Source organism: Ostrinia nubilalis, chromosome 18, assembly GCF_963855985.1.
Source record: "Ostrinia nubilalis chromosome 18, ilOstNubi1.1, whole genome shotgun sequence".
In the NCBI taxonomy this organism is placed as follows: Eukaryota; Metazoa; Arthropoda; class Insecta; order Lepidoptera; family Crambidae; genus Ostrinia; species Ostrinia nubilalis.
In genome coordinates, this window is record NC_087105.1 from 8859118 (window position 1) to 8887097 (window position 27980).

Here is a 27980-nt window from a genome sequence, read left to right on the forward strand (position 1 = left end):
TGCTTTGGCAGTTCGGTTACCTTGGCAGTGACGTGCGAGCGGTAGGAAGCGAGCACGACGTCGGCCATGTTGAGTAGCGAGCGCGAGTAGGTAGGTCTGGCCGCGTCTTCCCTCGCGGAGTAGTGCATTATAGACTTTGTTGACTAGCAATACAGCTCATTATGCTTTGACAGTTCTGTTACCTTGGCAGTGACGTGCGAGCGGTAGGAAGCGAGCACGACGTCGGCCATGTTGACGAGCGAGCGCGAGTAGGTGGGTCTGGCCGCGTCTTCCCTCGCGGAGTAGTGCATAGTGAGGAGCGGCTGCAGCAGCGTCTGCTGCGCCACGTGCGAGCCGAGGGTCAGGAAGCCACTAGGGTGGTCTGCTGGCTTCTTCTGTGAACGAGAATCGTGCAATGAAGTTGTATAGTTCTGGTATTGGTTGTGGTTGTGAGTAACTTTGTGAAGTGGATTGAATTATAAATACAAGAATTGTTTTCCAATTTCATAAGTTAATTAATTACTTCGTTTTGTCCTGTACTGTTTGGTTCCGGCAAAGTAGTAAAGGACCAATTCTAATCTTCTTTTGATTGTCATAAAAGGCGATTAATGCCCGTTTTCACCATCAATCCCAAATTTTTAAGTGACCTCTATGGTAAACATAACTGACATTTTGTTTTCATAGGGGTCACTTAAAAATTAGGGATTGATGGTGAAAACGGGCATAAGAGACAAATATGCGAACATCATGCCTCCATTTCTTTGGTAAATTAGGGAGTGTCATGTCATCTTCCTGCAGTGGAGACCAAATTACGTAGTGATGATGAAGTGATTCCCAAAGCGATGCAAACTTTTTGACCGAGTGCATAAGATTTTCCTCGCGTGTTGCAGGTATGCATCAAATGCAACAGTGCACCTACTAGATACGCCTTTGACTGAGTCATTATTATTAAATGAATTGCGTTTAAAACACGAAGCAAAAGCCTCGACTGGTGTTGTCAACTGATCTGGAGGTATTGTGGAAACCCACTCTCTGCTATTAAGGGGGTGCAGCGCCGACGAAAAATTACGATTTGCTAGCCGAGATAGCGGTGGCGCAACGAACTAACACGATCGCACACAAACTACTTTACAGAGTAGAGACAAAAGAGACTCAATACAGAGTAAAAACACGTATTTCACTAATTTTGCTATACAAAATGTGAGTTTATATAATACTTTAATTAGGAAAAAGGAAGGATTTGATTTTTTGTTGGTATTGCTGCGAAAATTCTTACACAATAAAAATCCTAACTAATATTGATTCTTCTGATGAACAAAGGCGTTAAAAAAGTTTCGTAAAAGAGTATTTTTCCTAGACGTTAAATTCAAATAGGCTGTTAATGTAGCGTCTTTCCATTCTATAGACCTCTCTACATGGCCAGAACGCAAGGGTGTGAAACTAATCGAGTATAGTTTGGAAATAACTTTTTTTTACTAAACTCTTTCAAACTGTATGAGCAGTTACGCAAATACCGCGTACCTACTACTCTAAATAAAAATGTTATCAATTTATTTATTTAATCCTACCTAATCAGTTTATTTTGAAAAACCACTTACCCGCAAGAGTGTTAAAAATCTAGTTTTATATTGATTCGATAAAATATATTTAAGTAATAAGAAATAAAAATACTCTTAAATGTAATTCCATATTTTACTGAATAAGTATCAAACTAACTTTTTAACACTCTTGTCAAGTGTAAGTGGTGTAGTATAGTTTGAAACGGAGAAGCGAGCATCCACAATACAAATTAAACACGACTGTATTCAGTACGCAAAATTCATGTATACTTTGTACTGTAGTCGCAGATTTACGAAGAGTATTACAAAATATACACGAGCAGTTTCCTACGGCTGCGTTCTACCCATGTATACAGGGTGTGGTTTTGTAAAACAACGCCCATCTCTGGAGTGAAAGTACACATGAAAGTTTATTGCAAGAAAAATATAAATAAAATTTTAACTTATTACTTTATTACTAAAGAACCTCGTTCAAAAGTCTCTTTAAACTTTCGAGACGGCGCATCCTACCGCCCGCACCACCCCCGCGTACCCCGCTACACCATCGAGCACATGCGGCCGCCACCCCGAGAGAGCGGGGGGACTGACCGATAGCTCGTCCGCGAAATAATATCTACCATTTTCCTGGTTTGATTTTTTCATGAATTTTTTTTTGGCATCAGTGTCGTGTATACTACCACCTCTGAGATAAGCGTTGTTTTACAAAACCACACCCTGAAGAATGGAAAAAAGGGTTAAAGTAACTGCTTTATTTTTAAAATTGGTAATAATGAATTATTCATTATTATTACGTACTTGCTTTTTCTCGCGGTTTTAACCATATAAATTCAGTTTGTCACAGTAATATTAAACTTCTCTTTTCTTTTCTCACTTCGCTTATTGTTTTGCGTTACTCATTTAGCATACTTTCTTTATACAGTGTGAGTCACGATAAAGTACACATATGAAAATAGGTGAAACTAAACCTATTTTTATCGACAAAAAAGAGGTCACAAATTTTTAGAGGTTTTTTTTATTTTTTATAGAATTTGGTTGCAAGGGTTTTCTAGCCATATTAACTATAAAATAAGTAAAATATTTTTTCGTAACAATCGAAGTCATAACAAAAGAGATACTATTTGCAAGCTCTGCGCTCTACACTACTCTGTAAAGGATTGACAAACACACATTTGACACTTGACAGCTACGATAAAGCAAAACGCCTGATGATTTCTTCACGGAAAAGTTTTTTTTGGGAAAATCAAAAATTCTCAATATTAATGCATTAATACCAAAAACGAAAAAGGGGGCGACCTTCAAAATATTAATTTAAACATTTCCATATAAAAATTATTGCTTCATACGTTAAATTAACAAAGTTCTCGAAGAAATAAATTTTCCATATGTCTGCATTTTAAATGTTGTTTATCAATTTTTTACGTATTTATTCAAAATTTCGAAAAGGCGGCGACCTAGATCAAGGATTGGGCTACCCTACACAAGTTCCTTCGATGTATTTAAGTCACTAATCGCAGAGCACTCGTGATTTAAAAATATGTCAATTTTAAGGATTCTGTGCAGGACCCCCTTAAGAGAAGAGGAATAAATAAGTAGCGTACCTACATAACATCTTTTCGTCCAAAATACCGCAGTGCCTGAAGACGAAAGTCTACAACCAATGTGTGTTACCAGTGATAACTTATGGCTCGGAAACGTGGCCTCTCACTATAGGCCTTATACAGAAGCTCAAAGTTGCACAGCGTGCTATGAAGAGGGCTATGCTTGGCGTTTCTTTGCGAGATCGAATCAGAAATGAGGAAATCCGTAAATGAACTAAAGTCGCTGACATAGCCCGACGGATTAGCAAGCTGAAGTGGCAATAGGCAGGGCATATAGTACGCAGAACTGACGGCGGATAGGGCAGCAAGGTTCTGGAATGGAGGCCGCGTACCGGAAAACGCAGCGTGAGACGTCCACCTACAAGGTGGACCGACGACATCGTAAAGGTAGCAGGGAAGCGCTGGATGCAGGCCGCTACCAATCGATCAACGTGGAAAGCATTAGGGGAGGCCTATGTTCAGCAGTGGACGTCCTATGGCTGAAATGATGATGATGATGATGTACCTGGCAAGGATGTGAGGCGCGTTCTACTATCAGGCGGAAGGTGTGTCGCGTGCGCACGTTGTCCAATACGCCTTGGTTCATGCCGCGGTTGTCGTCGCGCGACAGGCGACGGTCTTGCATTATCTGCGGACGATTTGGAACATTATGTAGTACGAATTAAGGTTTGGTATTCCATGACTGATACAGTAAATGTAACAGTCTCCCGTCTTGTATTATCATAAAACGAACCATTTGTGAACTTATGCTATTTGGAATAGAGTTTCGAATTCTTTGAATGAGTTCATGTCACAGTTATCGTTGTTCATACGACAAGCGTCGGTCTTGCATTTTCTAGGGACGATTTGGGGACTTATGGTGATTGGAATAGTTCTGTATTCCCTGAATAATAATTATTCTCAGACATGTCATACAGCGTCATTTAACCTCAAACTAATCGAAGCTCTTGCTAAGAGTTTATTCTTTCTATGATAATAGGATAATATGATTATGATCTTGCTCAGAAGTTTCTATTGTAATGAGATTTGAGTCACTTCTTTGGCATAATGGCTCATTTTCATTAGTTGATATCGGTCGATATACGAGTTGCAGGAATTTCCGGCATTCATTTCATATGCAAGATTCCGAATAAAACACGTACCTCGATCTGTCCGGGCTGCAGCGCCGCCATACCAAGCGGCGTAGACGTAAGTACGGTGAAGCGATTAGCGTCGTCTTCGATGTAGGCAGCGGCTGGGAGCGGGTAGAAGTTTGCTTGGAGCGGGATTTTGTCCATGTAGCGACGCTTTATCATCTGAGAGTAAAGTTATTTAGCTATATTAATAGTAGAAAGCTATATTTACACAGTACAATGTAGTGAGTGCTACCAGAATAGTGCACATTTTACTGATATATCACGGATGCAGATAACTCTCACTAGCTAATTGGAAAAGAGGTATTTACAGTGGAATATGTGATCGCTCGACTTGTAATACTTGCTTTTAGTATCTGGCAGTCAGTTGTGATGGAACACTGTTTATCTACATGTGAGCACACTCATGCTCTGCAGCAATATAGCAGCAGCTTACAGGGCCCCGATTGCGCTAATTTGTAATGTCTCTTATTCATTCGCGCTACAATTCCAATTGCGTTTCGTTTTCATTTCAGCTGATGTACAATTCGATATCGCGGTAAAGTTCACGCGCAAACAAAGATGAAACAACGGATTTATGAAAATACTTTCCAATAAAAGTACGAACACCTTATTTTTGAAACTAAAATAACTAAAACACTGCAAATGTTCGTGAAGAGTTTGAATTACGTTTGAGAAAAGTAGCTTTGCAATTGCGCTCCGTTTACGTTTCAGCATCGTTTGAACTAGCTGTCAAAACGATACCGCGATACATATTTGTCATAAAGCTGATTTTCGTTTGTCGTCCAATCGCGTTGCAGCTGAAAATTTTTACTGCAATCGGGGCCCAGTTCAGTCTCATTATTTCTTACTTGCATGCCATTAAGGTCCGTATAGAACACGTCTCCGTTCTTGATGCCGGTGGAGAATCGCGCGGCCAGCTCGAGGTCGTCGACCGCCGGGTCGATGAGCAAAGTGTTGCTGACTTCCACCTCGCTCTGCGGCAGCGACGGGTTGTTGTGCACCGTGATCTGTTGATTACAATGTATGGGGAACGTGAGGGAGGTATATGGCTGCTCAGCAATGTATAAGGAACGTGAAAAACAAACAAAGGCACTTCAACGGGATGTTTTGCACCGTGATCTATTGATGACAATGAATAGGGAGCTAGAAGAACAAAAGACACTGCGATTTATTTCATTTAATCCAATGCGGGCAGTGCAGGACCGGTTCTTGTGGAAGACCTTGGCGTGAGGCCTTTTGTCCAGCAGGGGACGTGATTTGGCTGAAGCGAACGAACGAAATACATCTCAACTAATGGCTATTGAGATAAAAATTGTCAAAAGACAACCACGGACCGGAAAATGTAGAGTAGGTAAGCCTCCCACTGTGTGTAGATTTATTTAGCTCAATGCTTTACCAGCTTGACCATTGGTTCCCTAACTTATTTGAGACGCGCCTTCTTTCGACCATACAAAATATCCCCCCCCCCCCCCTCTCCTCCAGTCAAGATTATGTATTGGTCGTATCGAGCAGTCTGGAATGCATTCTCTCAGCGGTCGGTTTTTTATACTTAAGCTGCTGCTAATACACAGCTGGCCCGCGCCCCCCTTTAAAGGTCTTTGCTCCCCACTTTGGGAACCGATGAGCTAGACTGATTGATCAGTATTTATCAACTCACGGCAAGGACTATTTCTGCAGCCTTTGGTCCTACGAGCCCAGCGTATAAAGTGGCCTTGTACTGCCTTCAGTGACCACTATTTCGGGATATGCGTCAATCTTGACTAGCTAACTAAATCTGTTGTGACTGGATGAAATAAACTATAGTAGTCAACTCACCGCGGGCACTATTTCCTTGCCTTGTACATGCCATCGGTGACCACGATCAAGGAATGCGTCAGTATTGTGCCGATGGCTGGACAGATGACAGTTATTTTTTCCAAGCTGGACGAAATAAAGTAGGGTTTATCAACTCACCGCAAGGACTATCTCAGCGGCCCTCGGTCCTACGAGGCCAGCGTATAACGTAGCCTTGTACATGCCTTCAGTGACCACTATCTTGGGATATGCGTCGGTCTTAATCTATCCAAGTTTAACGAAACAAAATATTATTTATCAACTTACCACAAGCACTATTTTTTTGCGGCCCTCGGTCCCACAAGCCCGGCGTATAACGTGACCTTGTACATGCCTTCAGTGACCACTATCTCAGGGAAAGCGTCGGTCCTGACTAGCTAGCTAGACGAAACAAAGAACAGTTACATATTTCCACTCACCGCAAGGACTATTTCAGCAGCCCTCGGTCCCACAAACCCTGAGTATAACGTAGCCTTGTACATGCCTTCATTGACCACTATCTCAGAGAAGGCATCAATCTTTACTGGCTATCTAAATCTGTTGTAACTGAACGAAATAAACTGTAGTAGTTAACTCACCGCGGACACTATTTCCTTGCCTTGTACATGCCTTCGGTGACCACGATATCAGGGAACGCGTTGGCCTTGTAACGACAAGCTGAACAGATGACAGTTATTTTTTCCAAGCTGAACGAAATAGTGTTTATTGACTCACCGCAAGGACTATTTCAGCAGCCTTCAGTGACTACTATTTCGAGATATGCGTCAGTCTTGACTAGCTAACTAAATCTGCCGTAACTGGACGAAATAAACTGTAGTAGTCAACTTACCGAAAGCACTATTTCTGCAGCCCATAAGCCCGGCGTACAACGTTTCTCGTTGTATGTTGTTGTTTCGGTTGATCTCGGAGAAGGCGTCCATCATAATCTGCTCTACCTGAACGAAATAACAGTTATTTTCACTCACCGCAAGGACAATTTCAGCAGCCTTCGGTCCCACAAGCCCGGCGTATAACGTGGCCTTGTACATGCCTTCAGTGACCATTATTTCCGGGTATGCGTCGGTTTTGACTAGCTAACTAGACGAAACAAACAACAGTTATTTCCACTCACCGCAAGGACTATCTCAGCGGCCTTCGATCCCACAAACCCTGAGTATAACCACAGAATAAGTAATAGTACAGGTACAGAAGGATTACTCCGCAAGACGATTTAAATAAATGCGAGTCTTGCTACGACGCGATACAGTGGAATTCAGCTCGCACAGCACTACGTACCTACAATTTTATTCACCTACAAGTTTCGTCTCTTTCTATCGCGTGCCTCTGAACTCTTTTTACGCTGTTAGGGTTGCTGTCTAGTGAAAAAATAATGAATCTACTTATTTGTAATGAGGTACGTATGTAGGTAAGTATGCATTCATTATGGAAAACCTTGGGAGAGGCCTTTGTCCAGCAGTGGACGTCATTTGGCTGAAACGAACGAACGCATTCTGAGCAGTAGTCATAGTAGGTTAGGTTCCTATACTATCCTAAGAATTATTGATTACCTACATGGCCAACATACCTTTCAGCATCTTTGGGAAGCGAAAAAAAAAGATAAATCCGGTAGATTTCTTTTCGAATTTAAACACCCGAACGCCGCACAATATTTCTTTCTCTTTATGTCCATTTTTAAATAATACTTAGATCATAGAATTATAATCATACTACGCCAGCGTCCTGACGGGCGCGCGCGTGCGTGACACTCGACTGATATAATACCCGCCGGCGGGGCGCTTCGCTGTAGGTAATTATCGGATGTACCGCGCGGAGTGAGCCAGGCCTGGTATAACGTAGCCTTGTACATGCCTTCAGTGACCAATATCTCAGGGAAAGCGTCAGTCCTGACTAGCTAGCTAGACGAAACAAACAACAGTTATTTCCACTCACCGCAAGGACAATTTCAGCAGCCTTCGGTCCCACAAGCCCGGCGTATAACGTGGCCTTGTACATGCCTTCAGTGACCACGATCTCGGGGTATGCGTCGTTCTTTTACCGACTGGCTGGCAGATGACAGTTATTTTTTCCAAGCTCAACGAAATAGTGTTTATTGAATCACCGAAAGGACTATTTCAACGGCCCTCGGTCCCACGAGGCCGGTGTACAGAGAAGGCATCAATCTTGACTGGCTATCTAAATCTGTTGTAACTGGACGAAATATCTTGTAGTAGTCAACTTGCTGTGCTGTGCTTGCAACTGTGCTGTGTGGGGACGGCCGTAAAAGAATACTTTTCCCCACCGCCAACAGGAGGCGTGTCGTAAGAGGCGACAAACTCCTGTAGCACCGGACGGGCAGCAGCGTCTGCGTGCGAAACCAAGCAAAAAAACTGCGATCGCCAACCCGCCTGCCAAGCGTGGCGATTAGGGCAAAACCCTCCAAATGGTGGTAAAAACAAAAAAACGGCCCCTAGTCCCCGGCGGCCCCACTATCCCGGACCACGGTAGCGGTCACGGTAACGGTGGGGCAAGGGGTGCGAAGAATCCCCGGGGGATGCCAGGCTACCAACACCGACGACCTCTGGCCCTGGCAACCTATAACGCTCGCACACTGCGTACAGACGTGAAGCTAATGGAACTCGAGGAAGAGTTGAGCAGGTTACGGTGGGATATCGTAGGATTATGTGAAGTCCGAAGAGAGGGGGAGGACACCATAATTCTTAAATCCGGAAACCTGCTCTATTTCCGGGAGGGCGACCAGCAGTCCCAGGGTGGTGTCGGGTTTATCGTCCACAAGTCCCTTGTCAACAACGTGGTCCAGATCGAGAGTGTTTCGGCGAGGGTAGTGTACCTGATACTCAGAATCACCAAACGGTATTCGCTGAAGGTCATACAGGTATACGCACCGACCACGGAACACCCCGACGACGAAGTGGAGACCATGTATGAGGATATTTCCAGAGCCATACATGGCTCCCGGTCCCATTTTACCGTTGTGATGGGGGACTTCAACGCGAAGCTAGGTAAACGAAGCGATAATGAGCCGAAAGTGGGGCAATTTGGGTACGGAGAGAGGAACGCACGTGGCCAACTGCTGGCTGGCTTTATGGAGAGGGAGGGCCTCTTTATGATGAACTCCTTCTTCAGAAAGCCAAAACAGCGAAAGTGGACATGGCTGCATCCCAATGGCGCTACAAAAAATGAGATAGACTTCATCTTGTCGACGAAGAAGCATATATTCAATGATGTCTCTGTGATCAATTCGGTCAAAACAGGAAGCGATCACCGAATGGTAAGAGGCACATTGAATATCAGACCCAAGCTCGAGAGATGTCGACTGATGAAGTCTACGCTCCGCCCAGCGCCCATCCAACTCCAAAACCCCGAAAGCTTTCAGCTCGAGTTGCAAAATCGTTTCGAATGCCTAGGAGACTGCGAAAATGTGGACAAATACAATGACAGGTTCGTGGAAATTGTCCAAACGACTGGGTCTAAGTTCTTTAAAACCCGTCGTTCAAAAGGAACCAAAAAGATCTCTGACCTCACCAATCAACTCATGGAAGAGAGACGGAACTTGGTTCTGCAGTCCTCTGAAGATGCTGCTCAGTATCGGCGCCTTAACAGACAGATCTCCAAGTCTTTGACTCGCGACCTACGCCAATTTAATACAGACCGTATTAAAGAGGCGATTGAGCGAAACAAGGGCTCTAAAGTGTTCGCAAGAGATCTGTCTGTTGGCCAAAGTCAACTGACCAAGCTGAAGACAGAGGATGGCAGAGCCATTTCGTCGGGGCCGGAGATATTGGAAGAGGTCGAGAAGTTCTACGGACAATTATACACGAGTGTACGTGCACCTGTCACAAATCTAGCCGAAGACCCAAGAGCTAGACTGACCCGACACTATACCGAAGATATCCCGGACGTCAGTCTGTACGAGATTAGAATGGCTCTCAAACAGCTGAAGAACAACAAGGCACCGGGTGATGATGGAATCACGGCTGAGCTTTTGAAGGCAGGCGGAACGCCGGTACTGAGGGCTCTTCAGAAGCTGTTCAATTCCGTCACCCTCGAAGGAAAAACGCCTACGACATGGCACAGAAGTGTGGTGGTACTCTTCTTCAAAAAAGGTGACAAAACCTTATTGAAGAATTATAGACCCATCTCACTTCTGAGCCATGTCTACAAGCTGTTTTCAAGAGTCATTACGAATCGTCTCGCTCGCAGGCTCGACGACTTCCAGCCTCCCGAACAAGCCGGTTTCCGAAAAGGCTTTAGTACCATAGACCACATACATACGCTAAGGCAGATTATACAGAAGACCGAGGAGTATAATCAACCACTTTGCCTGGCGTTTGTGGATTATGAGAAAGCCTTCGATTCGGTCGAGACCTGGGCAGTGCTACAGTCTCTCCAAAGGTGCCAAATTGACTATCGATATATCGAAGTGTTGAGGGGTTTGTACAAAAACGCCACAATGTCGGTCCGCCTTCAGGATCGGGATTCGAAACCTATCCAGTTGCAGCGAGGGGTAAGACAGGGAGACGTCATATCTCCAAAACTGTTTACCACCGCCCTGGAAGATGTCTTCAAGCTTCTGGACTGGAACGGATTTGGCATAAATATCAACGGCGAGTACATCACCCACCTTCGATTCGCGGACGATATCGTAGTCATGGCTGAGACCTTGGAGGATCTAGGCACAATGCTCGATGGCCTCAGTAGAGCCTCTCAACAAGTGGGCCTCAGAATGAACATGGACAAGACAAAAATCATGTCTAATGTCCGTGTTGCACCCACTCCTCTGAAGGTTGGAGACTCTACACTCGAAGTTGTCGACAATTATGTATACCTGGGACAAACAGTCCAGTTAGGTAGGTCCAACTTCGAGAAAGAGGTCAATCGTCGAATCCAACTCGGATGGGCAGCGTTCGGGAAGCTTCGCCATATACTCATGTCCGAAATACCGCAGTGTCTCAAGACGAAAGTCTTCGAGCAGTGTGTGTTGCCAGTGTTGACATATGGATCCGAAACGTGGTCGCTTACTATGGGCCTCATAAGAAGGCTCAAGGTCACCCAAAGGGCGATGGAGCGGGCTATGCTCGGAGTTTCCCTGCGTGATCGAATCAGAAATGAGGAGATCCGTAGGAGAACCAAAGTAACCGACATAGCTCGCAGAATTGCTAAAATCAAGTGGCAGTGGGCGGGGCACATAGCTCGTAGAGACGATGGCCGTTGGGGCAGGAAAGTTCTCGAGTGGCGACCACGGGCTGGAAAACGTAGCGTGGGCAGGCCTCCTACTAGGTGGACCGACGATCTGGTAAGGGTCGCGGGAAGAGCCTGGATGCGGGCAGCGCAGGACCGTTCATTGTGGAAAACCTTGGGGGAGGCCTTTGTCCAGCAGTGGACGTCATTTGGCTGAAACGAACGAAGTCAACTTACCGAAAGCACTATTTCTGCAGCCCATAAGCCCGGCGTACAACGTTTCTCGTTGTATGTTGTTGTTTCGGTTGATCTCGGAGAAGGCGTCCATCATAATCTGCTCTATCTGAACGAAATAACAGTTATTTCCACTCACCGCAAGGACTATTTCTGCAGCCTTCGGTCCCAAGAGTCCGGTGTACAGAGAAGGCATCAATCTTGACTGGCTATCTAAATCTGTTGTAACTGGACGAAATATCTTGTAGTAGTCAACTTACCGAAAGCACTATTTCTGCAGCCCATAAGCCCGGCGTACAACGTTTCTCGTTGTATGTTGTTGTTTCGGTTGATCTCGGAGAAGGCGTCCATCATAATCTGCTCTACCTGAACGAAATAACAGTTATTTCCACTCACCGCAAGGACAATTTCAGCGGCCCACGGTCCTACAAGCCCGGCGTATAACGTAGCCTTGTACATGCCTTCAGTGACCACTATCTCAGGGAAAGCGTCGGTCCTGACTAGCTAGCTAGACGAAACAAACAACAGTTACATATTTCCACTCACCGCAAGGACTATTTCTGCAGCCTTCGGTCCTACGAGCCCAGCGTATAAAGTGGCCTTGTACATGCCTTCAGTGACCACGATCTCGGGGTATGCGTCGGTCTTGACGGGCTGCGCGGGTCCGGACGGAATGAACAAGTACGCACCGCTGTTGTTGTCTTGAGCCTTTTGCGAGTCGTATCTGGAATATAAAATTGTTTATTTATTTCCTTAGGAAACCAATAGCGTTTTAAAGAATTTTTTTTAGTGTACATTTTTAAAAGTATGGACAATTACAGCTTGTTTTCCATAAGTGGAAGAAATACTACCTATAAACCATTCCATCGTTTTAGCTAAATGACATCCACAGCTGGACAAAGGCTCCCATAACGCATATAAATCAATTGTACTAACTGGTGAGCTATGATTTTGTAATTTCACTATTCATAAATGTGCCTTAGCTAGCACGGTCATCCAAAGATTCAAAGAAAAAACAATCTTCAATCAAAGCAATGTTGGACTAGGTAGTTCCTACAGTTACTCTAAATGACCTGATTATAATCATAATTAACTGTGCAAACTCATACTTACTGCATAAAGTTCATATGCAGCGGTATAGCGGTGCTTCTGCAGCAAAGATTAAACGATCTCATGGTGATTATAATGGACTTTGAACTCTATTACTTACTGCACAAAGTCCATATGCACCGGCATGGTGGTCCCGTCGGGCGAGACGATAGCCTTGATGAGTCCATTCATAGTGGCGACGACTCTTGTTCCGTTGGTGGCTTGGACTGTGATGTCTTCAGTAAGGCGCGCCGTCGGCTGCTCGATAGGGAACATCTTGGGCAGATCGACTGTCTATTAATGAACTTTGAACTCTATAACTTACTGCACAAAGTCCATATGCACGGGCATGGTGGTCCCGTCGGGCGAGACGATAGCCTTGATAAGTCCGTTCATAGTGGCGACGACTCTTGTTCCGTTGGTGGCCTGGACTGTAATGTCTTCGGTAAGGCGCGCCGTCGGCTGCTCGATAGGGAACATCTTGGGAAGATCCACAGTCTTGTACCTTTGTAAGTGACCTGATGATGGTGAACTTTGAACTTTATCACTTACTGCACAAAGTCCATATGCACCGGCATGGTGGTCCCGTCGGGCGAGACTATTGCCTTGATGAGTCCATTCATAGTGGCAACGACTCTTGTCCCGTTGGTGGCCTGGACTGTAATGTCTTCAGTAAGGCGCGCCGTCGGCTGCTTGATAGGGAACATCTTGGGCAGATCGACTGTCTATTAATGAACTTTGAACTCTATAACTTACTGCACAAAGTCCATATGCACCGGCATGGTGGTCCCGTCGGGCGAGACTATTGCCTTGATGAGTCCATTCATAGTGGCGACGACTCTTGTCCCGTTGGTGGCCTGGACTGTAATGTCTTCAGTAAGGCGCGCCGTCGGCTGCTCGATAGGAAACATCTTTGGCAGATCCACTGTCTATTAATGAACTTTGAACTCTATAACTTACTGCACAAAGTCCATATGCACGGGCATGGTAGTCCCATCGGGCGAGACGATGGCCTTGATGAGTCCATTCATAGTGGCAACGACTCTTGTGCCGTTGGTGGCCTGGACTGTAATGTCTTCGGTAAGGCGCGCCGTCGGCTGCTCGATAGGGAACATCTTGGACAGATCTAAAGTCTATTACATCGTTGTAAATGATATTAAACTCTGACAATTACTGCACAAAGTCCATATGCACCGGCATGGTGGCCCCATCTGGCGAGACGATAGCCTTGATGAGTCCATTCATAGTCCCGTTGGTGGCCTGGACTGTAATGTCTTCAGTAAGGCGCGCCGTCGGCTGCTCGATAGGGAACATCTAGGGGAGATCCACAGTCTTGTACCTTTGTAAGTGACCTGATGATGGTGAACTTTGAACTCTATCACTTACTGCACAAAGTCCATATGCACGGGCATGGTGGTCCCGTCGGGCGAGACTATTGCCTTGATGAGTCCGTTCATAGTGGCGACGACTCTTGTTCCGTTGGTGGCTTGGACTGTGATGTCTTCTGTAAGACGCGCGGTTGGCTGCTCGATAGGGAACATCTTGGGTAAGTCCACCGTCCAGTAGTCCGCATTGTAAACTCGGATACGGGAGTAGGAAGTGTATCTGTTGAGGCACATAACAGAAAAAAGGTGTTACAAGCGCCGTTGGTGTGGAAGCCCATGTTAGCCAGAAATTATTTAATAACCAGTTTTTTAATTACATGTAGGTAGACCCATGAAGGTCCCCACTGGCTGAAAAACGGGCTACTTTTCATTTCACAATCTTTGAAATTAATTAAATTGTCAGTCAATTGCATTCATCATCTGATTACGTCATTAACCCATTAAACTTATGTCAACTGTGTGCTTAGTGTGAGATTGCATTGAACGTCCTCGCTAGTGTGTGCGTCAAAAAAATCTATGAAGATTTTAGTTCTTGAAAGTATCTGGTAGGGACTCTGTACAATCTGTCATATATTTAATTAGCTTTCCGCCCGCGGCCTCGCCCGCGTGGAAATTTGTCTGTCAGAGAAAAACTTTATCGCGCGCGTCCCTGTTTCAAAACCAGGAATAAAAACTATCCTATGTCCTTTCCCATGACTCAAACTATCTCTATGCCAAATTTCATCAAAATCGGTTCAGTGGTTTTGGCGTGAAAGAGAGACAGATAGACAGAGTTACTTTCGCATTTATAACATTAGTATAGATGTCATATTTGTACGCAGTCGCTAACAAAGACGTTTGATGTAAACTCACACTAAGCCATCTGTCTAGGGTCCAAGACAAGGCTATTTCTTACTTATTGATGCTCATGTTGTCTCGCAGCGACACCGTGTAGATGGTGAGCGCTAACGGCTCCACGGTGACGGGGAAGGACAGCTGGAACTTGTTGGCGGCGAACCCGAGCCGCTTCTCGCCTGCCACGACGGGAGACACCTGGGCCATTATAGGGCTGCCGTCGGGGTCGAACACCTGGAATAGTGTTGAAAATGACTAGTGGCTGAATTTGACTGACCGTCATTTACGGTCAAATTGGTCAAAAACGGTCAAAAACAAGTCATAAACTGTCAAAAACGGTCTATTTCGGTCAATTTGATTTCAGTAATAGTTAAGTACTTTTCTAAGATTTTTCTTAGATTTTGTGATTGATAAGTTTACAACATCTTAATTGAAATAAAAAAGTGGTTATTATGATTTATTTATAGTTAAACATTTTACAGTGAGTCCAACTAACTTCTAAATTGAAACATTATCCCCCTTACTAATAAAAAGTTACACGGTTGTTGAACACTGTTTTAAAATGACATTTCCATACTAAACGTCACTTTAAAACACTGTTCAACGAGCGTGTAAGTTTTATCAGGCCTGTTCATCTTCGCGAGTTTACATCGAAAACAAAACACGCACGATGACCCACCTACAGGATACTATTCGACAAGGCCTCACATACGAGCGAACATTGACTCACGCACGCGTATTCTTGTGTATGATGGAAGATAATAAAGAAAATGGCGTACTAAATACTGTGCAGTATTTAACTGCCTAAATAATAATAAAAACACAGAATGTACTTTTTTAAGTTGCCTCAAGACACTGAGAGGTAAATAAGTAGTTAATATTATTCATGATAATTCATGCTAAATCATGTATTTCCTCCGCCATTTTCCGCAGTTTGGCACCTCACGTCACATCATTTTACCGAAGTCAGCCCTATAGCTTCGGCGCAGTGCCGATCACTGACGTTTGTCAACAAAATGGTTCTTGACTCTTGAGACAGGCTAAATTACACCATATTGTTAATTAAATGAACATACATTTTTTTAAATACCTTCGCGAAGTAAAACTTCTGTACGTAGTACTTATTATTATTCTGTGGTTTTATTAATAAGGGGGTATGTGTTTTGTAATGATTTATTGTGCTCTCTTTCTTTCCCTACACATTTGCCCCGCACCCCGCTCGTGCCCCTCTCACGTCCATTATAGGTGAATGACAATGTTGCATCGCCGCGCACGTCAACTTTAATGAAAAAATTGCATATAAATTATGGGTACCTAAATAAATAAATTATTCGGTGATAGTACAGTAATATTGAGTCAAATTGACTGAATTTGACCGTTTTTGACCGGTCATTTATGGTATTTGACCATCGTGACCGGTCAGATTCAGTCAATTTACATCTCTAACCTGGAATCATCATCAACAGCCCTTTACAGTCCATTACTGAACTATGAGCCTCCTCTACTATAGTGGAGGGTATTCTTAGCAGGCGGGTTGGAGATCGCAGTTGATAAGATTGATGTTTCAGCGCTGCTGCACGTTCTCTGTTTGATGTGTAGTCCCTAAGTCGCCTCTTACGACTAGTGGCCCGCCCCTGCTTCCCACGGGTGCTAAGTATACATATAAACCTTCCTCTTGAATCACTCTTATCTATTAAAAAAACCGCATCAAAATCCATTGCGTAGTTTTAAAGATCTAAGCATACATAGGGACAGACAGCGGAAAGCGACTTTGTTTCATACTATACAATGTAGTGATGCCTCATTGTGGAAACCCTTGAAGAAGTCTTTGTCTAGCAGTACAGGTCTTTTGGCTGAAATGGTAATGCTTTAGAATGAGGTCGGTTATATTAGCACCAGGGCAGTGTCTAGGAGGCAATACAGCCATGTATGGAAGCGACTTTAGATACAAACGTGATTCTACATTAATAGGCTAGTTTCCTAAAAAAAAATTTTTAGTCCGTCAATTTTAATATAAAAAAATATTGGACACGTATATTTTTAATTGTCAATCAAACAAATAATTACAAAGTTATAGTGCGTTGAAGTTCCGCGCGACGTCACAAAGTGCGGCACTTTTACGCACTCACTGACGTCACGGGCCTTTTCTTTAGAACTTTGGCACGCTTTATCTTTTTACATTTTCATTAGTTTTAAAAAGTGAAAAATACGTGTCGAGTAGTTTTTGATTAGCTAACTGACGGACTAATTAAAACTTGCTTTTTTACCCAGGAAACATCCCTATTGCTAGATATCGTCTACTTCAACTTTCACCGAGGAATGGACACAAATAGAGAGATAGGATCACGTCATCGTCTTACTCCTTGGATATCTTGTTACTCACCAGAATATCTTTCTGTCTACCAAATTTCATCTCCATCATCAACGAATTACTGTAAGTAAACAGTTGACAGTACTAACCTCAACGTGAGGCGTAGAAACGAAGACAGTCAAGATCTCATGCCTCTTGAAGCTGAGCGCGTTATACAGCACCAGTCTTCTAAAAGGAGACACCACATCCAGAGCGATCGTGATCCGCGCCGGAATCTCGTCGTGGCGCCGCCAAATGTTGCCTACGTCGCAAAGGATACTCACCTCAACGTGAGGCGTAGAAACGAAGACAGTCAAGATCTCATGCCGCTTGAAGCTGAGCGCATTATACAGCACCAGTCTTCTAGAAGGAGACACCACATCCAAAGCGATAGTGATTCGCGCCGGAATCTCATCGTGGCGCCGCCAGATGTCGTCGACGTCGAAAAAAATGTCCTCCTGAGTTTGGTCCTGCACTTGAGGCTGTTTTAGCAAGTAGTAAGCTGCCTGTTGGATCGCCGATTGGGAGTATTTGATGGCAGTTAGCATTCTGAAATGAAAAGGATTTATATTACCTTTATACAGGGTGTTTGGCGCATCGTGTGCCAAAATGATTTGGCAGATAGAATGGGTCATTTCCTATATTTTCAGCCCCCATAACACGTTCCATGCCAGGCGGCTACTTTTATATTAATTTTTTTAGTAATTTCACCAAAATACCCAAATCGCATCATTTAATTTCGATTAAAAAAAAAAACTACTAGGCGTAGCCTCAAAGTAAATATTTTGTTTTGACGTGCATTGATGTAGGGTTGCATCAAATCTAAATTTACTGGCAAATATCATCTAGTTTTTTTTTTAATTCAGCTTTGAAGTTTTCCGAAAAGTTAAAAATGGACTGAACATTTAAGTTTACATGGCGATAAAAAAAAAAAAAAAGAGATAGCGATCTTCGGATTTTATCAAAACTTCTCTAGTCTATCCCCATTCAAACGGTATACTAATCTTATTTAAATAATAACAATAACTTCACAAATTCCTTAAATTAGTGCATTGACTCTACTCGGACTGATTTGCGAAATGTGTGTTTATAGCCCCTTTTTGTGTGAATAGCACGTTATTAAACACATAACAGGTAAAAATTATTTATCTTATGCAATGTAAAAACCTTTTCCTTATCGTTTTTCAATGTGGATTTCTTGAATTTAAAGACGAAAATAATTATTTTGATCGTTTATTAATTATTACAAATTTAGTTCAAAATGACCGCCTCGGCAACGTATACACTCACGACATCTTCTTCTAATTTTGACTATTGTCGTATGCAGCCACATTTCTCTTTTTATTACTACAAAGACGTTTTCTACTCGTGGATTAGAAGAGATGGCCCTATACAGTGGCCTGCACATTACCCAGACCTAATTCCGTTAGATTTTTACATCTGGGGACGAGCTAAAGAACTGGTGTACGTAACGGATTCAAACAATAGAAGAACTACAACAATGAATAAAAAACGCCTTTGTAGTAATAAAAAGAGAAATGTGGCTGCATACGACAACAGTCGAAATTAGAAGAAGATGTCGTGAGTGTTTACGTTGCCGAGGCGGTCATTTTGAACTAAATTTGTAATAATTAATAAACGATCAAAATAATTATTTTCGTCTTTAAATTCAAGAAATCCACATTGAAAAACGATAAGGAAAAGGTTTTTACATTGCATAAGATAAATAATTTTTACCTGTTAGGTGTTTAATAACGTGCTATTACACAAAAAGGGGCTATAAACACAAATTTCGCAAATCAGTCCGAGTAGAGTCAATGCACTAATTTAAGGAATTTGTGAAGTTATTGTTATTATTTAAATAAGATTAGTATACCGTTTGAATGGGGATAGACTAGAGAAGTTTTGATAAAATCCGAAGATCGCTATCTCTTTTATTTATTTTTTTATAGCCATGTAAACTTAAATGTTCAGTCCATTTTTAACTTTTCGGAAAACTTCAAAGCTGAATTAAAAAAAAAACTAGATGATATTTGCCAGTAAATTTAGATTTGATGCAACCCTACATCAATGCACGTCAAAACAAAATATTTACTTTGAGGCTACGCCTAGTAGTTTTTTTTTAAATCGAAATTAAATGATGCGATTTGGGTATTTTGGTGAAATTACTAAAAAAATTAATATAAAAGTAGCCGCCTGGCATGGAACGTGTTATGGGGGCTGAAAATATAGGAAATGACCCATTCTATCCGCCAAATCATTTTGGCACACGATGCGCCAAACACCCTGTATAACCTAAAATAGTACAAAAGTGTCATAAAAATCGGTGGTTAAGTGCAGCTAATAAGAAACTGAACCAAATATTAGGAATCTCAAGGGTAAGTTGATTTAGTTAAGAAAATTGCGCTCTCTGAAACTCTCAGCTTGACCCTTGATAATGGGAATTGACATGTATAATAAACTCTAAATAAGTGCACTAGTGGTCAAAATTAAATAAAATATTTTTGATTTTAATTTTGAAATATTTATTCTTTATGTATGTGACGTGATGTGTATTTTTATGTACGACTAGCCGCCACGCAACGTTTTACTTTCTAGATGCACACTATAAGCGGTTTCGCACCAAGACTAATCCGAATCCGTCAAAATACGAATCAAGATACTAACTAGAGAAGTCGGATGACGGAAATCCGATCTAGTACGAAAACGTACTATTCCGGACTACTACGGATATTTACGCGGATTCGAACAGAGTACGAAACCACTCTGAGTGTTGAGGGCTCACTTCTTGGCGTAGTCCTCGCGTACTTCATCCCGGGAGGTGCCGGTGACGCCGTCGTGGTGCTGGAAGAGTGCGAGCGCGCGCCTGGCTTGTTCCACGCGATCCCGCAGTTGTAGAGACATGATGTACGTCACCGAAGCGCTCGCTGTGGCTTGCGCTGTGATTGTTTCTGCTGCCCTGGTGGGTAGAAAGAAAGATTACTAAGTATAGTTTTAGACAAGCTGCTTAGAATAAGAATTGAGTGAAAATGACGAGTTTTTACTAGCGCGTTTCGAAGCGTGCCATCGTGAGGTACTAAAGAACTTTTTGTATGGTCGCGTCTCAAATAAGTGTGGGAACCAATGTATTAGAGGTTCATATATTTGATCCATATGCACGAGCGACAAAACGCGCGACTGCCAGACATCTGGACCAGCTCTTAGGCTTGTTTTCGTTTTATGCTGATGTCGATCGTATGCTGAAGTCCGTGTTGCACATTGCAACGTAGTGTATTAGTAAAAAAGTGGTGTCCCTATGTTAGTAATAAACTTAGATTTGACCAAGATATGAAATTATAGACTCATCAGTCAAGGTTTTAGCAGGCTAAAGATAAGATCTTCTTAAAAATGGTCAAATTTTAACCATAGGTGATGCAATTTGGCAATCCTGAGTCAAATAACTCAGAGAAAATGATAATTTATCTCCTGCACTGAAGCTAACGTCAAACGAAAGCGCATTTATAATAATTGCAAGATTTCAGAAACATAGTTACCTCACATAGGCTAGTAGAACTCTATCCATGTTCTTATAGAACGGCCTGGACGTGTAATACCCGCTCCAGTAGTGCTGGTTTCTGTCCGCATACGTGAAGAAGTCTCCGGAAAGGACCGGGAAGTCCGACATCTTGATCTCGTCGTGGACCGCTTTGAAGTAGTCGTGGAGGGTGCCGAATTGGACCTGTCCACGAAATATATTCCAGCATAAATGCAATGGTTATTGCTGCACACGCTTTAATGGCTTCATGTCAATAATTGGCGCGTTTCCTGGGTAAAAAAGCAAGAGTTTTAATTAGTCCGTCAGTAAGCTTATCAAAAACTACTCGACAGGTATTTTTCACTTTTTAAAACGAATGAAAATGTAAAAAGATAAGCCGTGCCAAAGTTCTAGAGAAAAGGCTCGTGACGTCAGTGAGTGCGTAAAAGTGCAGCACTTTGTGACGTCGCGCGGAACTTCAATGCACTATAACTTTGTAATTATTTGGCAAAAACACCACACGTAATGAAATATGTCGCTGATTATGGGCCTCATTAGATGGCTCAAGGTCACCCAAAGGCGATGGAGCGTGCTATGCTCGGAGTACCTCTGCGTGATCGACTCAGAAATGAGGAGATCCGCGGGAGAACCAAAGTGATCGACATATCTCGCAGAGTTGCTAAAATCAAGTGGCAGTGGGCGGGCACATAGCACGTAGAGACGATGGCCGTTGGGGCAGAAAAGTTCTCGAGTGGCGACCACGAGCGGAAGACGTAGCGTGGGCAGACCTCCCACTAGGTGGACCGACGATCTGGTGAAGGTCGCGAAAAGAACCTGGATGCAGGCAGCGCAGTACCGGTCATTGTGGAAATCCTTGGGAGAGGCCTTTGTCCAGCAGTGGACGTCATTTGGCTGAAACTACGAATGAAATATGTATTATTAAGGTAGCAGGAAGGCGCTGGACGCAGGCCGCTACCAACCGGGCAACATGGAAAGTATTGGGGGAGGCCTATGTTCAGCAGTGGACGTCCTATGGCTGAGATGATGATGATGATTATTATTATTATTAAGGACTCACCTCAGCGTTCCACGCGTCGTTATTATTGATGTAGTCTATGATCATCTCGTAGTTCTGGTACTGGTTGTCCCATTCGTTGGCGCGGTCGTAGCGGAAGTCGTCGCCTAGAGGCGCCAGAACCACGTTGCTGCGGTACAACTGGGCCTTCTTGCGCCACTGGTCTAGGATCAGACCCGACCTGCAATTTGAGACCTATTGATCAGTAACAAAGTACAATTTACATTGCATACAATGTTTTTTTTTATGCATAACAAGGCAGGTATTTGACCACAATCGCACCTGATGTTAAGTGGGATGCAGTCTAGGATGGTACATATCTGCCCTGTAAGTGCCTATTCACTCTCGCCTTGAAAAGGCCTGGATTATAGTTTTAGTTAGTAGGCAAAGGAGAGGACCATGGCAGATACAACCCGGTGCGCAGTTAAGTCAACTGTGCACCTGGCGGCCGTGACGTCACATCGACGCTCTGGTATGGACGGGGCACGTGGCCTCCCGTTTGCCCCGTCCATAGTACGTAAGGGGGAGGGAGAGGCGTACAACGTTACTGCGGTACAACTGAGCCTTTTTGCGCCACTGGTCTAGGATCAGACCCGAGCTGCGAGTTTGAGGCTTATTGGTTAGTAAACGAACTAAAGTCAAGATTAGCAAGCTGAAGTGGCAATGGGCAGGGCACATAGTACGCAGAACTGACGGCCGATGGGCAAGGTTCTGGAGTGGAAGCCTCGTACCGGAAAGCGTAGCGTAGGACGTCCACCCACAAGATGGACTAACGACCTTATAAAGGTAGCAGGAAGGCGCTGGATGCAGGCCGCCACCAACCGGCCATTGGGGAAATCATTGGGGAGGCCTATGTTCAGCAGTGGACGTCCTATGGCTGAAATGATGATGATGGTTAATAAGAAAGTTGAATTTAGATTGTCCACAATATAGGCAAACCAAAAGACTATGGCAGATAGTAGATACAACCCTGTCTAAAGCCTGGTCCGTGAGCACAATAAAATTACGCGCGAGCGATAAGGATGGGTAGCTTGGGGTCATTGGACAAAATTCTACGTGCTCACGGATCAGGCTTTAGTTAACTGGCCTGGCAACTGCCGGACGTGACGTCACATCGACACTCTAGTACGGATGGGGTAAACGCGGCGAGGTGTGCGGGTGAGTGCGAGGGAAAGTTGCATTTCAACGAGGTGCGCAGTTAGCCCGATCGGGTTGTATAAAGTATGTTCTGATATAGCACTGCGATCACTGCTGGGTGCGTGAGCTCACACTTACCAGTGATAGCAGAGCTCGCAGTACTATATCGGAACATACCCAAAGTAACTGTTCTTAAAATGTGACAAAGAGACAAAGCGGTATCTTACCTTTCGTCCACATTTTTATGTATAATTTTTCTGGGCGGCGTTCCCCAAGGGCAAGTGACACCATTACCCGGCAGCCTTTTAAAATCGAATTGACAGCAGACCTAAAAATATAAATATTTTTAAAACAACCGTAAAAGTTACAAAATGTGTCAAATATTCTTAATTATGTTGCTCAAAATACCTTTGGATCTGGGCCACAAGTATGAGGCACATCGTATGAGTAGAAAGGCATCAAATGTGTGAACATATCAGTCTTACCGACTCCATCTGAAACAGTCATCATTTACAAAAAATCAAGTGCAAATCTGTATTAAATGTCGTGTCAGTTTTCATATTACTCACCCCACAATTGCCGCCACTTGAACTCCAATTGTCTATTTAGCGCCAATTCTTTTTTTATTCTATAATGTACTCGTTGGATTAGGGAGTTTTCGAAGCCTGCCTGTTTGAGCAGATAGGGCTGCGAGCTGGAGTAGCCGAAAGGGTCGATGGACCAGTGGTTCTTAGGGATGTACCCCAAATTGTCGATGAGCCACTGATGGCCGGTGGTCAACTGCTGGATGACGGACATCCAGTGGGAGTTGGCTTCGTCATTCATCACCCAGCCGCCGGTGACTATTTCAATTTTTCCTGAGTTTACCAAGCTGAAACATAGTTTCATTAATGAAACAGAAAATGGCGAACGAAGGAGATTCTTAATACTCAAAGACTAAACCAAAACGAGGTTAGGCAGTAAACATACTGAAAGTCCTGGCGTTGAGAATAAATTAGTGTTACTTAGAATTTTAATTTTTTGTATTCCTACAACCACTACTCCCACATACATACTTCTTAATGCTTCTTTTAGTAGGTAACGCATACGAAAATTAGTAGCTTTAAAGACTACTATCTCGAAGAGTTGGAGAAGTTTGTTTTTACCATTTTTAGTTAGTTGTTAAATAACTGCCACTTACCTCTGGAAAATTGCTTTTTCTTTGTCAGTCGCGTCGGAGTTCCACCACAGCGACAAATAACTGGTTTCAGCCCAAATAAACTTCCTGCCAATACCTTCAGGCAGCTTCTCAACCATATTCGTGAATATAGCCTTAGTTTGCGTTTTGTAGTAGTTTTCGAATGTTTTCAGCCATCCTGCGATATATTTATTTATGTATTTATTGTTTTATGTTTTATCAGGAGCATTCAGTACACGTACGAACGTTTGATATTGCTCGAGTAGCAAAAAATTCGCGCCAAACATTTGGCGAGTGTTTGCAGGATGTTTGATTTTCTTGAAATATGTGAGCAGTGGCGTTTAGGCAACCGGAGGACGCAAGGGATAAAACTTTTGTGCTATTTAAGACTCTTGAGTTTAAAATAATAGTTGGTTCGCGAAAGAATGCTCGCGTTTTTTTAATTTGACATAGCATTTAATTTCTAAGCATATCCACTCTCTTTTACTAATTTAAAACTCCCCTGCATTGAATAACAGAATACAAAAGAAGGATGCAATATGCTGTCCTATCCCAGTCAAGTTGAAATAAATCTGTCTATAAACCTACAGAATCATATAGTTTTAATGAAAAACCACCAAATATAACAAAAATTACAAAAATACTGTTAAAAATATCTTTAACAGTTATGCTTATGCCATTATGGAATATTTACGACTATTTCATTAGTAACACATTTTGATTTTGATGTCATACGTCGTGCCATCTATGAAGACGCGCCCCACCAATTTTTGGTCGAGTTAAGCGCGGTGTGCGGGGGTTTGATCCGAGCAATCCGAGCGTCATTATAGTAGTGTGCGTGTGCATGGATGATTTAGTGAGTACCGATAACACTCAAACATTAGCGGAAGAATGGTTATGGTGGGGTGGCGCGTCTTTGTGGGTGGCACACTATCTATACTGTGCAGCTTCAGTTATCATAAGATTAGTGGAACATACTGCTGATTAATTTTCGATTAGAAAGATAACAATCAATATGTTAGTAGCAAGTGTCAACACAAAAAAGCCCAAATGTATTTTATCTTTTATCAGTTATGTCTTTAAGGACTACATTCGAGTGAAAGACCTAATTAAATTGGGTTTTATCACCAATCTTGTACTAATTTCTAAACTTTTATTGCCTCAATCATAAAATTTAGGTGATAAGGAAAATAGTACACAAAAATGTGATTGATGAAATCGTTTTAAGTATTTGAGGCAACTTAGAGTCCATGAAACAACAACCTAATTGCAGACTGCAGTATTACTAAAAATATAAGTATATGTATTACTAGCTTTCCGCCCGCGGCTTCGCCCGCGTGGAATTTTGTCTGTCACAGAAAAACTTTATCGCGCGCGTCCCTGTTTCAAAAACCGGGATAAAAACTATCCTATGTTCTTTCCCGGGACTCAAACTATCTCTATGCCAAATTTCATCAAAATCGGTTGCGAGGTTTAAGCGGGAAAGCGTAACAGACAGACAGACAGACAGACAGACAGAGTTACTTTCGCATTTATAATATTAGTTGGGATGTAGAATAGGTACATTAATATCATTGTGCTAATACATAAGGGAAAGTCGGGTATATTGGACCAGCTGGGAGCACCTTAATATTTTGTAAATAACTGCAATAGCGACAGACTCACATAATTAATTACATTGATTATATTATCAGTCATATTGTTTTATTATTAGGTACAATTTTGCAGCCGGCCCAATATACCAGACTCCCCTAGCCACCACTACAGCATACAATATTTACCTGGATCGTTGTGTGAGTGTGGGACAATAAACACTTTCAGTTTGTTTTTCTGATTCCACTGCTTCTCATCATACTCCACATTCCAGCCTTGTTTCCATACTCCCCCGTCTTTATCGTCAAACATTATTCTTTCATACATAGACAGCATCTATAGGAGAAAAAATTAACAGTATAATAATGTTTTTGACATGACATAGTATCAAAATTTACTGTATGTAACAATATAATTGTCTTGCAAAATATAAAATACTATCAAAGATGAAAAGGATATTTTTGATTCAATAAACAAGCATTTTACCTGAACATCAGTTTTAGGCACTGACTGTGTTTGTATTGGGCATAGAGACGCGTTGAATTTCATGTGCATTCTTGGTGGTTCATCACCAACAGCCTTGAACTCTCTAATCTTTGGTTCTCTTCGTTTCTCTTGATGCTCTTCTTCGGATATTTTAGGCGGTAGCTGTTGGTACTCTGACTGAACGACTATTTGGTCTACAGCTGACTTTATCTCCCCCACAACAGCATGGTGCTGATTTAACTCATTCTCTATGTGACGTAACTTTGACTCGAATGCTGACCATTTAATCTAAAACAATATTTAAACTTAGAAAAGTTTCTTGTATAGTTCATTCAACTTATGATGGTGATTTAGACAGATGAAACATTTCGTTTCATGAATCCAACTTCCTAAGAATAAAAATATTGAGGTGTAAAAATCAATCACTTTTTTTTTTGTGATTTTATCCTTCCAAAATACACTTATTAATCTTTCTCAATTAACCTAAACAAGAATTTCAAATACTTATTAGTTTATTATTTATTAAAATTTGTGAAAAAATATTACATGAAATGCATAATGCGTTAATCGGAACTTTTGCTCATAGGGATAGACAAGAACAATCGCAACCAATCAATAATCGGTATGGTGGTCTTCTCACCATCGAATCACAATTATTCTTTCTGGCAGGTTAAAGGTCAGTCAGTACGTGTGCGTTTGCCTTGTATGGCCGGTTGTGTTTTATGCGATTTCTCTACGAGTTGTTTGTCATTGTTATTTGTTGTTTTTATAGAATAAAATGCATAATATTTAATTATTTGTGATTTATTGTGTAATAACGTTTATTCCATATCCAGATAATTAAAATTCGTAGATATAATTTTGATTTTTCGTAGATAAAATTAAAAATCAACAAATAAAAAGTCGATTAGATTTCTTAAGAAAATATTCTCGATTCTAAAAAATATCGATTAGGTTTAAAAGAAGCGCTTCACTAAATAGAAGTGTCATAATCACTTTCTTACACTGAATAGACTATAGTAGTTAGCATTGAAGGTAAAGGAACAATGCAAATAATTTTATATGCTATGATAGTAATTGATTATCCACTTACATCATCCAAATCCTGCATCACAGGTTTGATACTCGGCAACTTGAAACTCAAGTCGGTGACCACATACAAGATGAATATGAATACAACGATGCATGTCATCCAAAACAATGCAGAAAGTCTTCTGATCCTCATCTTGACCAATTTTTCCTTTGCAAACCGGTAAATTTTATCACAGAATCATTATCATCTCATGAATAATTACCATTAAAATTCTGTAAAAAATGTACATTAACTTTACAAAATCACACCTATCGGGGGTTATAATAAGAATAATTATCTGTTACAGCATTAAATATAATTCTTGACTCACAGGAAACTTATTTAGTTAAGTATTCGGATTAAAATAACATAACAAAATTCCGGCATCGTAGAGGACCAGAAACTTGGGAGATACTTCAAAATATAATATTTACCTGTTCTTTTTTTAGCAAATAAATAACAGCTTGTGATAATTAGAATAATTTTTCATCTTTTTACAGACTGAATTAAAAGAAAATAGTCAAATTAGACCGTAAAATTCGATCCACAATCCAATCCAATCTTTTCTCTTGCACAGCTGTCAAATTATATTATTATGACGTTCCGTTTTGTTTATTGACGTGTCCATTGTTAGGTGACGTAGATGAGAATTTTTGTAATAATATAGATTTTATATGATAGAATATTGTTAAATTCATTAAACGACATACTTACAATAATTTAATATATTGAATATAAAAATAATATTAGC

The 27980-nt window shown here is 42.1% G+C and overlaps 1 protein-coding gene across 1 annotated transcript; it reads right to left on the bottom strand.

Annotated features, from left to right (window-relative positions):
• Positions 1–143: 143 nt before the first annotated feature.
• Positions 144–27796, bottom strand: LOC135080887 (alpha-mannosidase 2). Its single transcript, XM_063975616.1, has 19 exons — positions 27664–27796; positions 27251–27462; positions 26158–26445; positions 25860–26007; positions 24082–24256; positions 23471–23772; positions 23310–23395; positions 23129–23229; positions 21768–21945; positions 20709–20893; positions 19961–20134; positions 17460–17724; positions 14887–15059; positions 13993–14211; positions 12064–12241; positions 5121–5279; positions 4279–4431; positions 3642–3764; positions 144–374 (listed from the first exon to the last, which is right to left on the bottom strand). The coding sequence occupies exons 2-19, from the start codon at positions 27380–27382 to the stop codon at positions 144–146; spliced, it is 3270 nt and encodes a 1089-aa protein (XP_063831686.1). The 5' UTR covers positions 27383–27462; positions 27664–27796.
• Positions 27797–27980: the final 184 nt, after the last annotated feature.

Bases quoted from the DNA above. Each gene is read 5' to 3' on its own strand.
- LOC135080887 (XM_063975616.1), bottom strand. From the start codon at position 27,382: ATGAGGATCAGAAGACTTTCTGCATTGTTTTGGATGACATGCATCGTT. The intron at 20,135-20,708 runs GTAACTATGTTT...TCTACCCACCAG, and splicing joins GTTCTACTAGCCTATGTGAG to GGCAGCAGAAACAATCACAG. The intron at 375-3,641 runs GTACATCATCAT...TCTCGTTCACAG, and splicing joins GCGCCTCACATCCTTGCCAG to AAGAAGCCAGCAGACCACCC.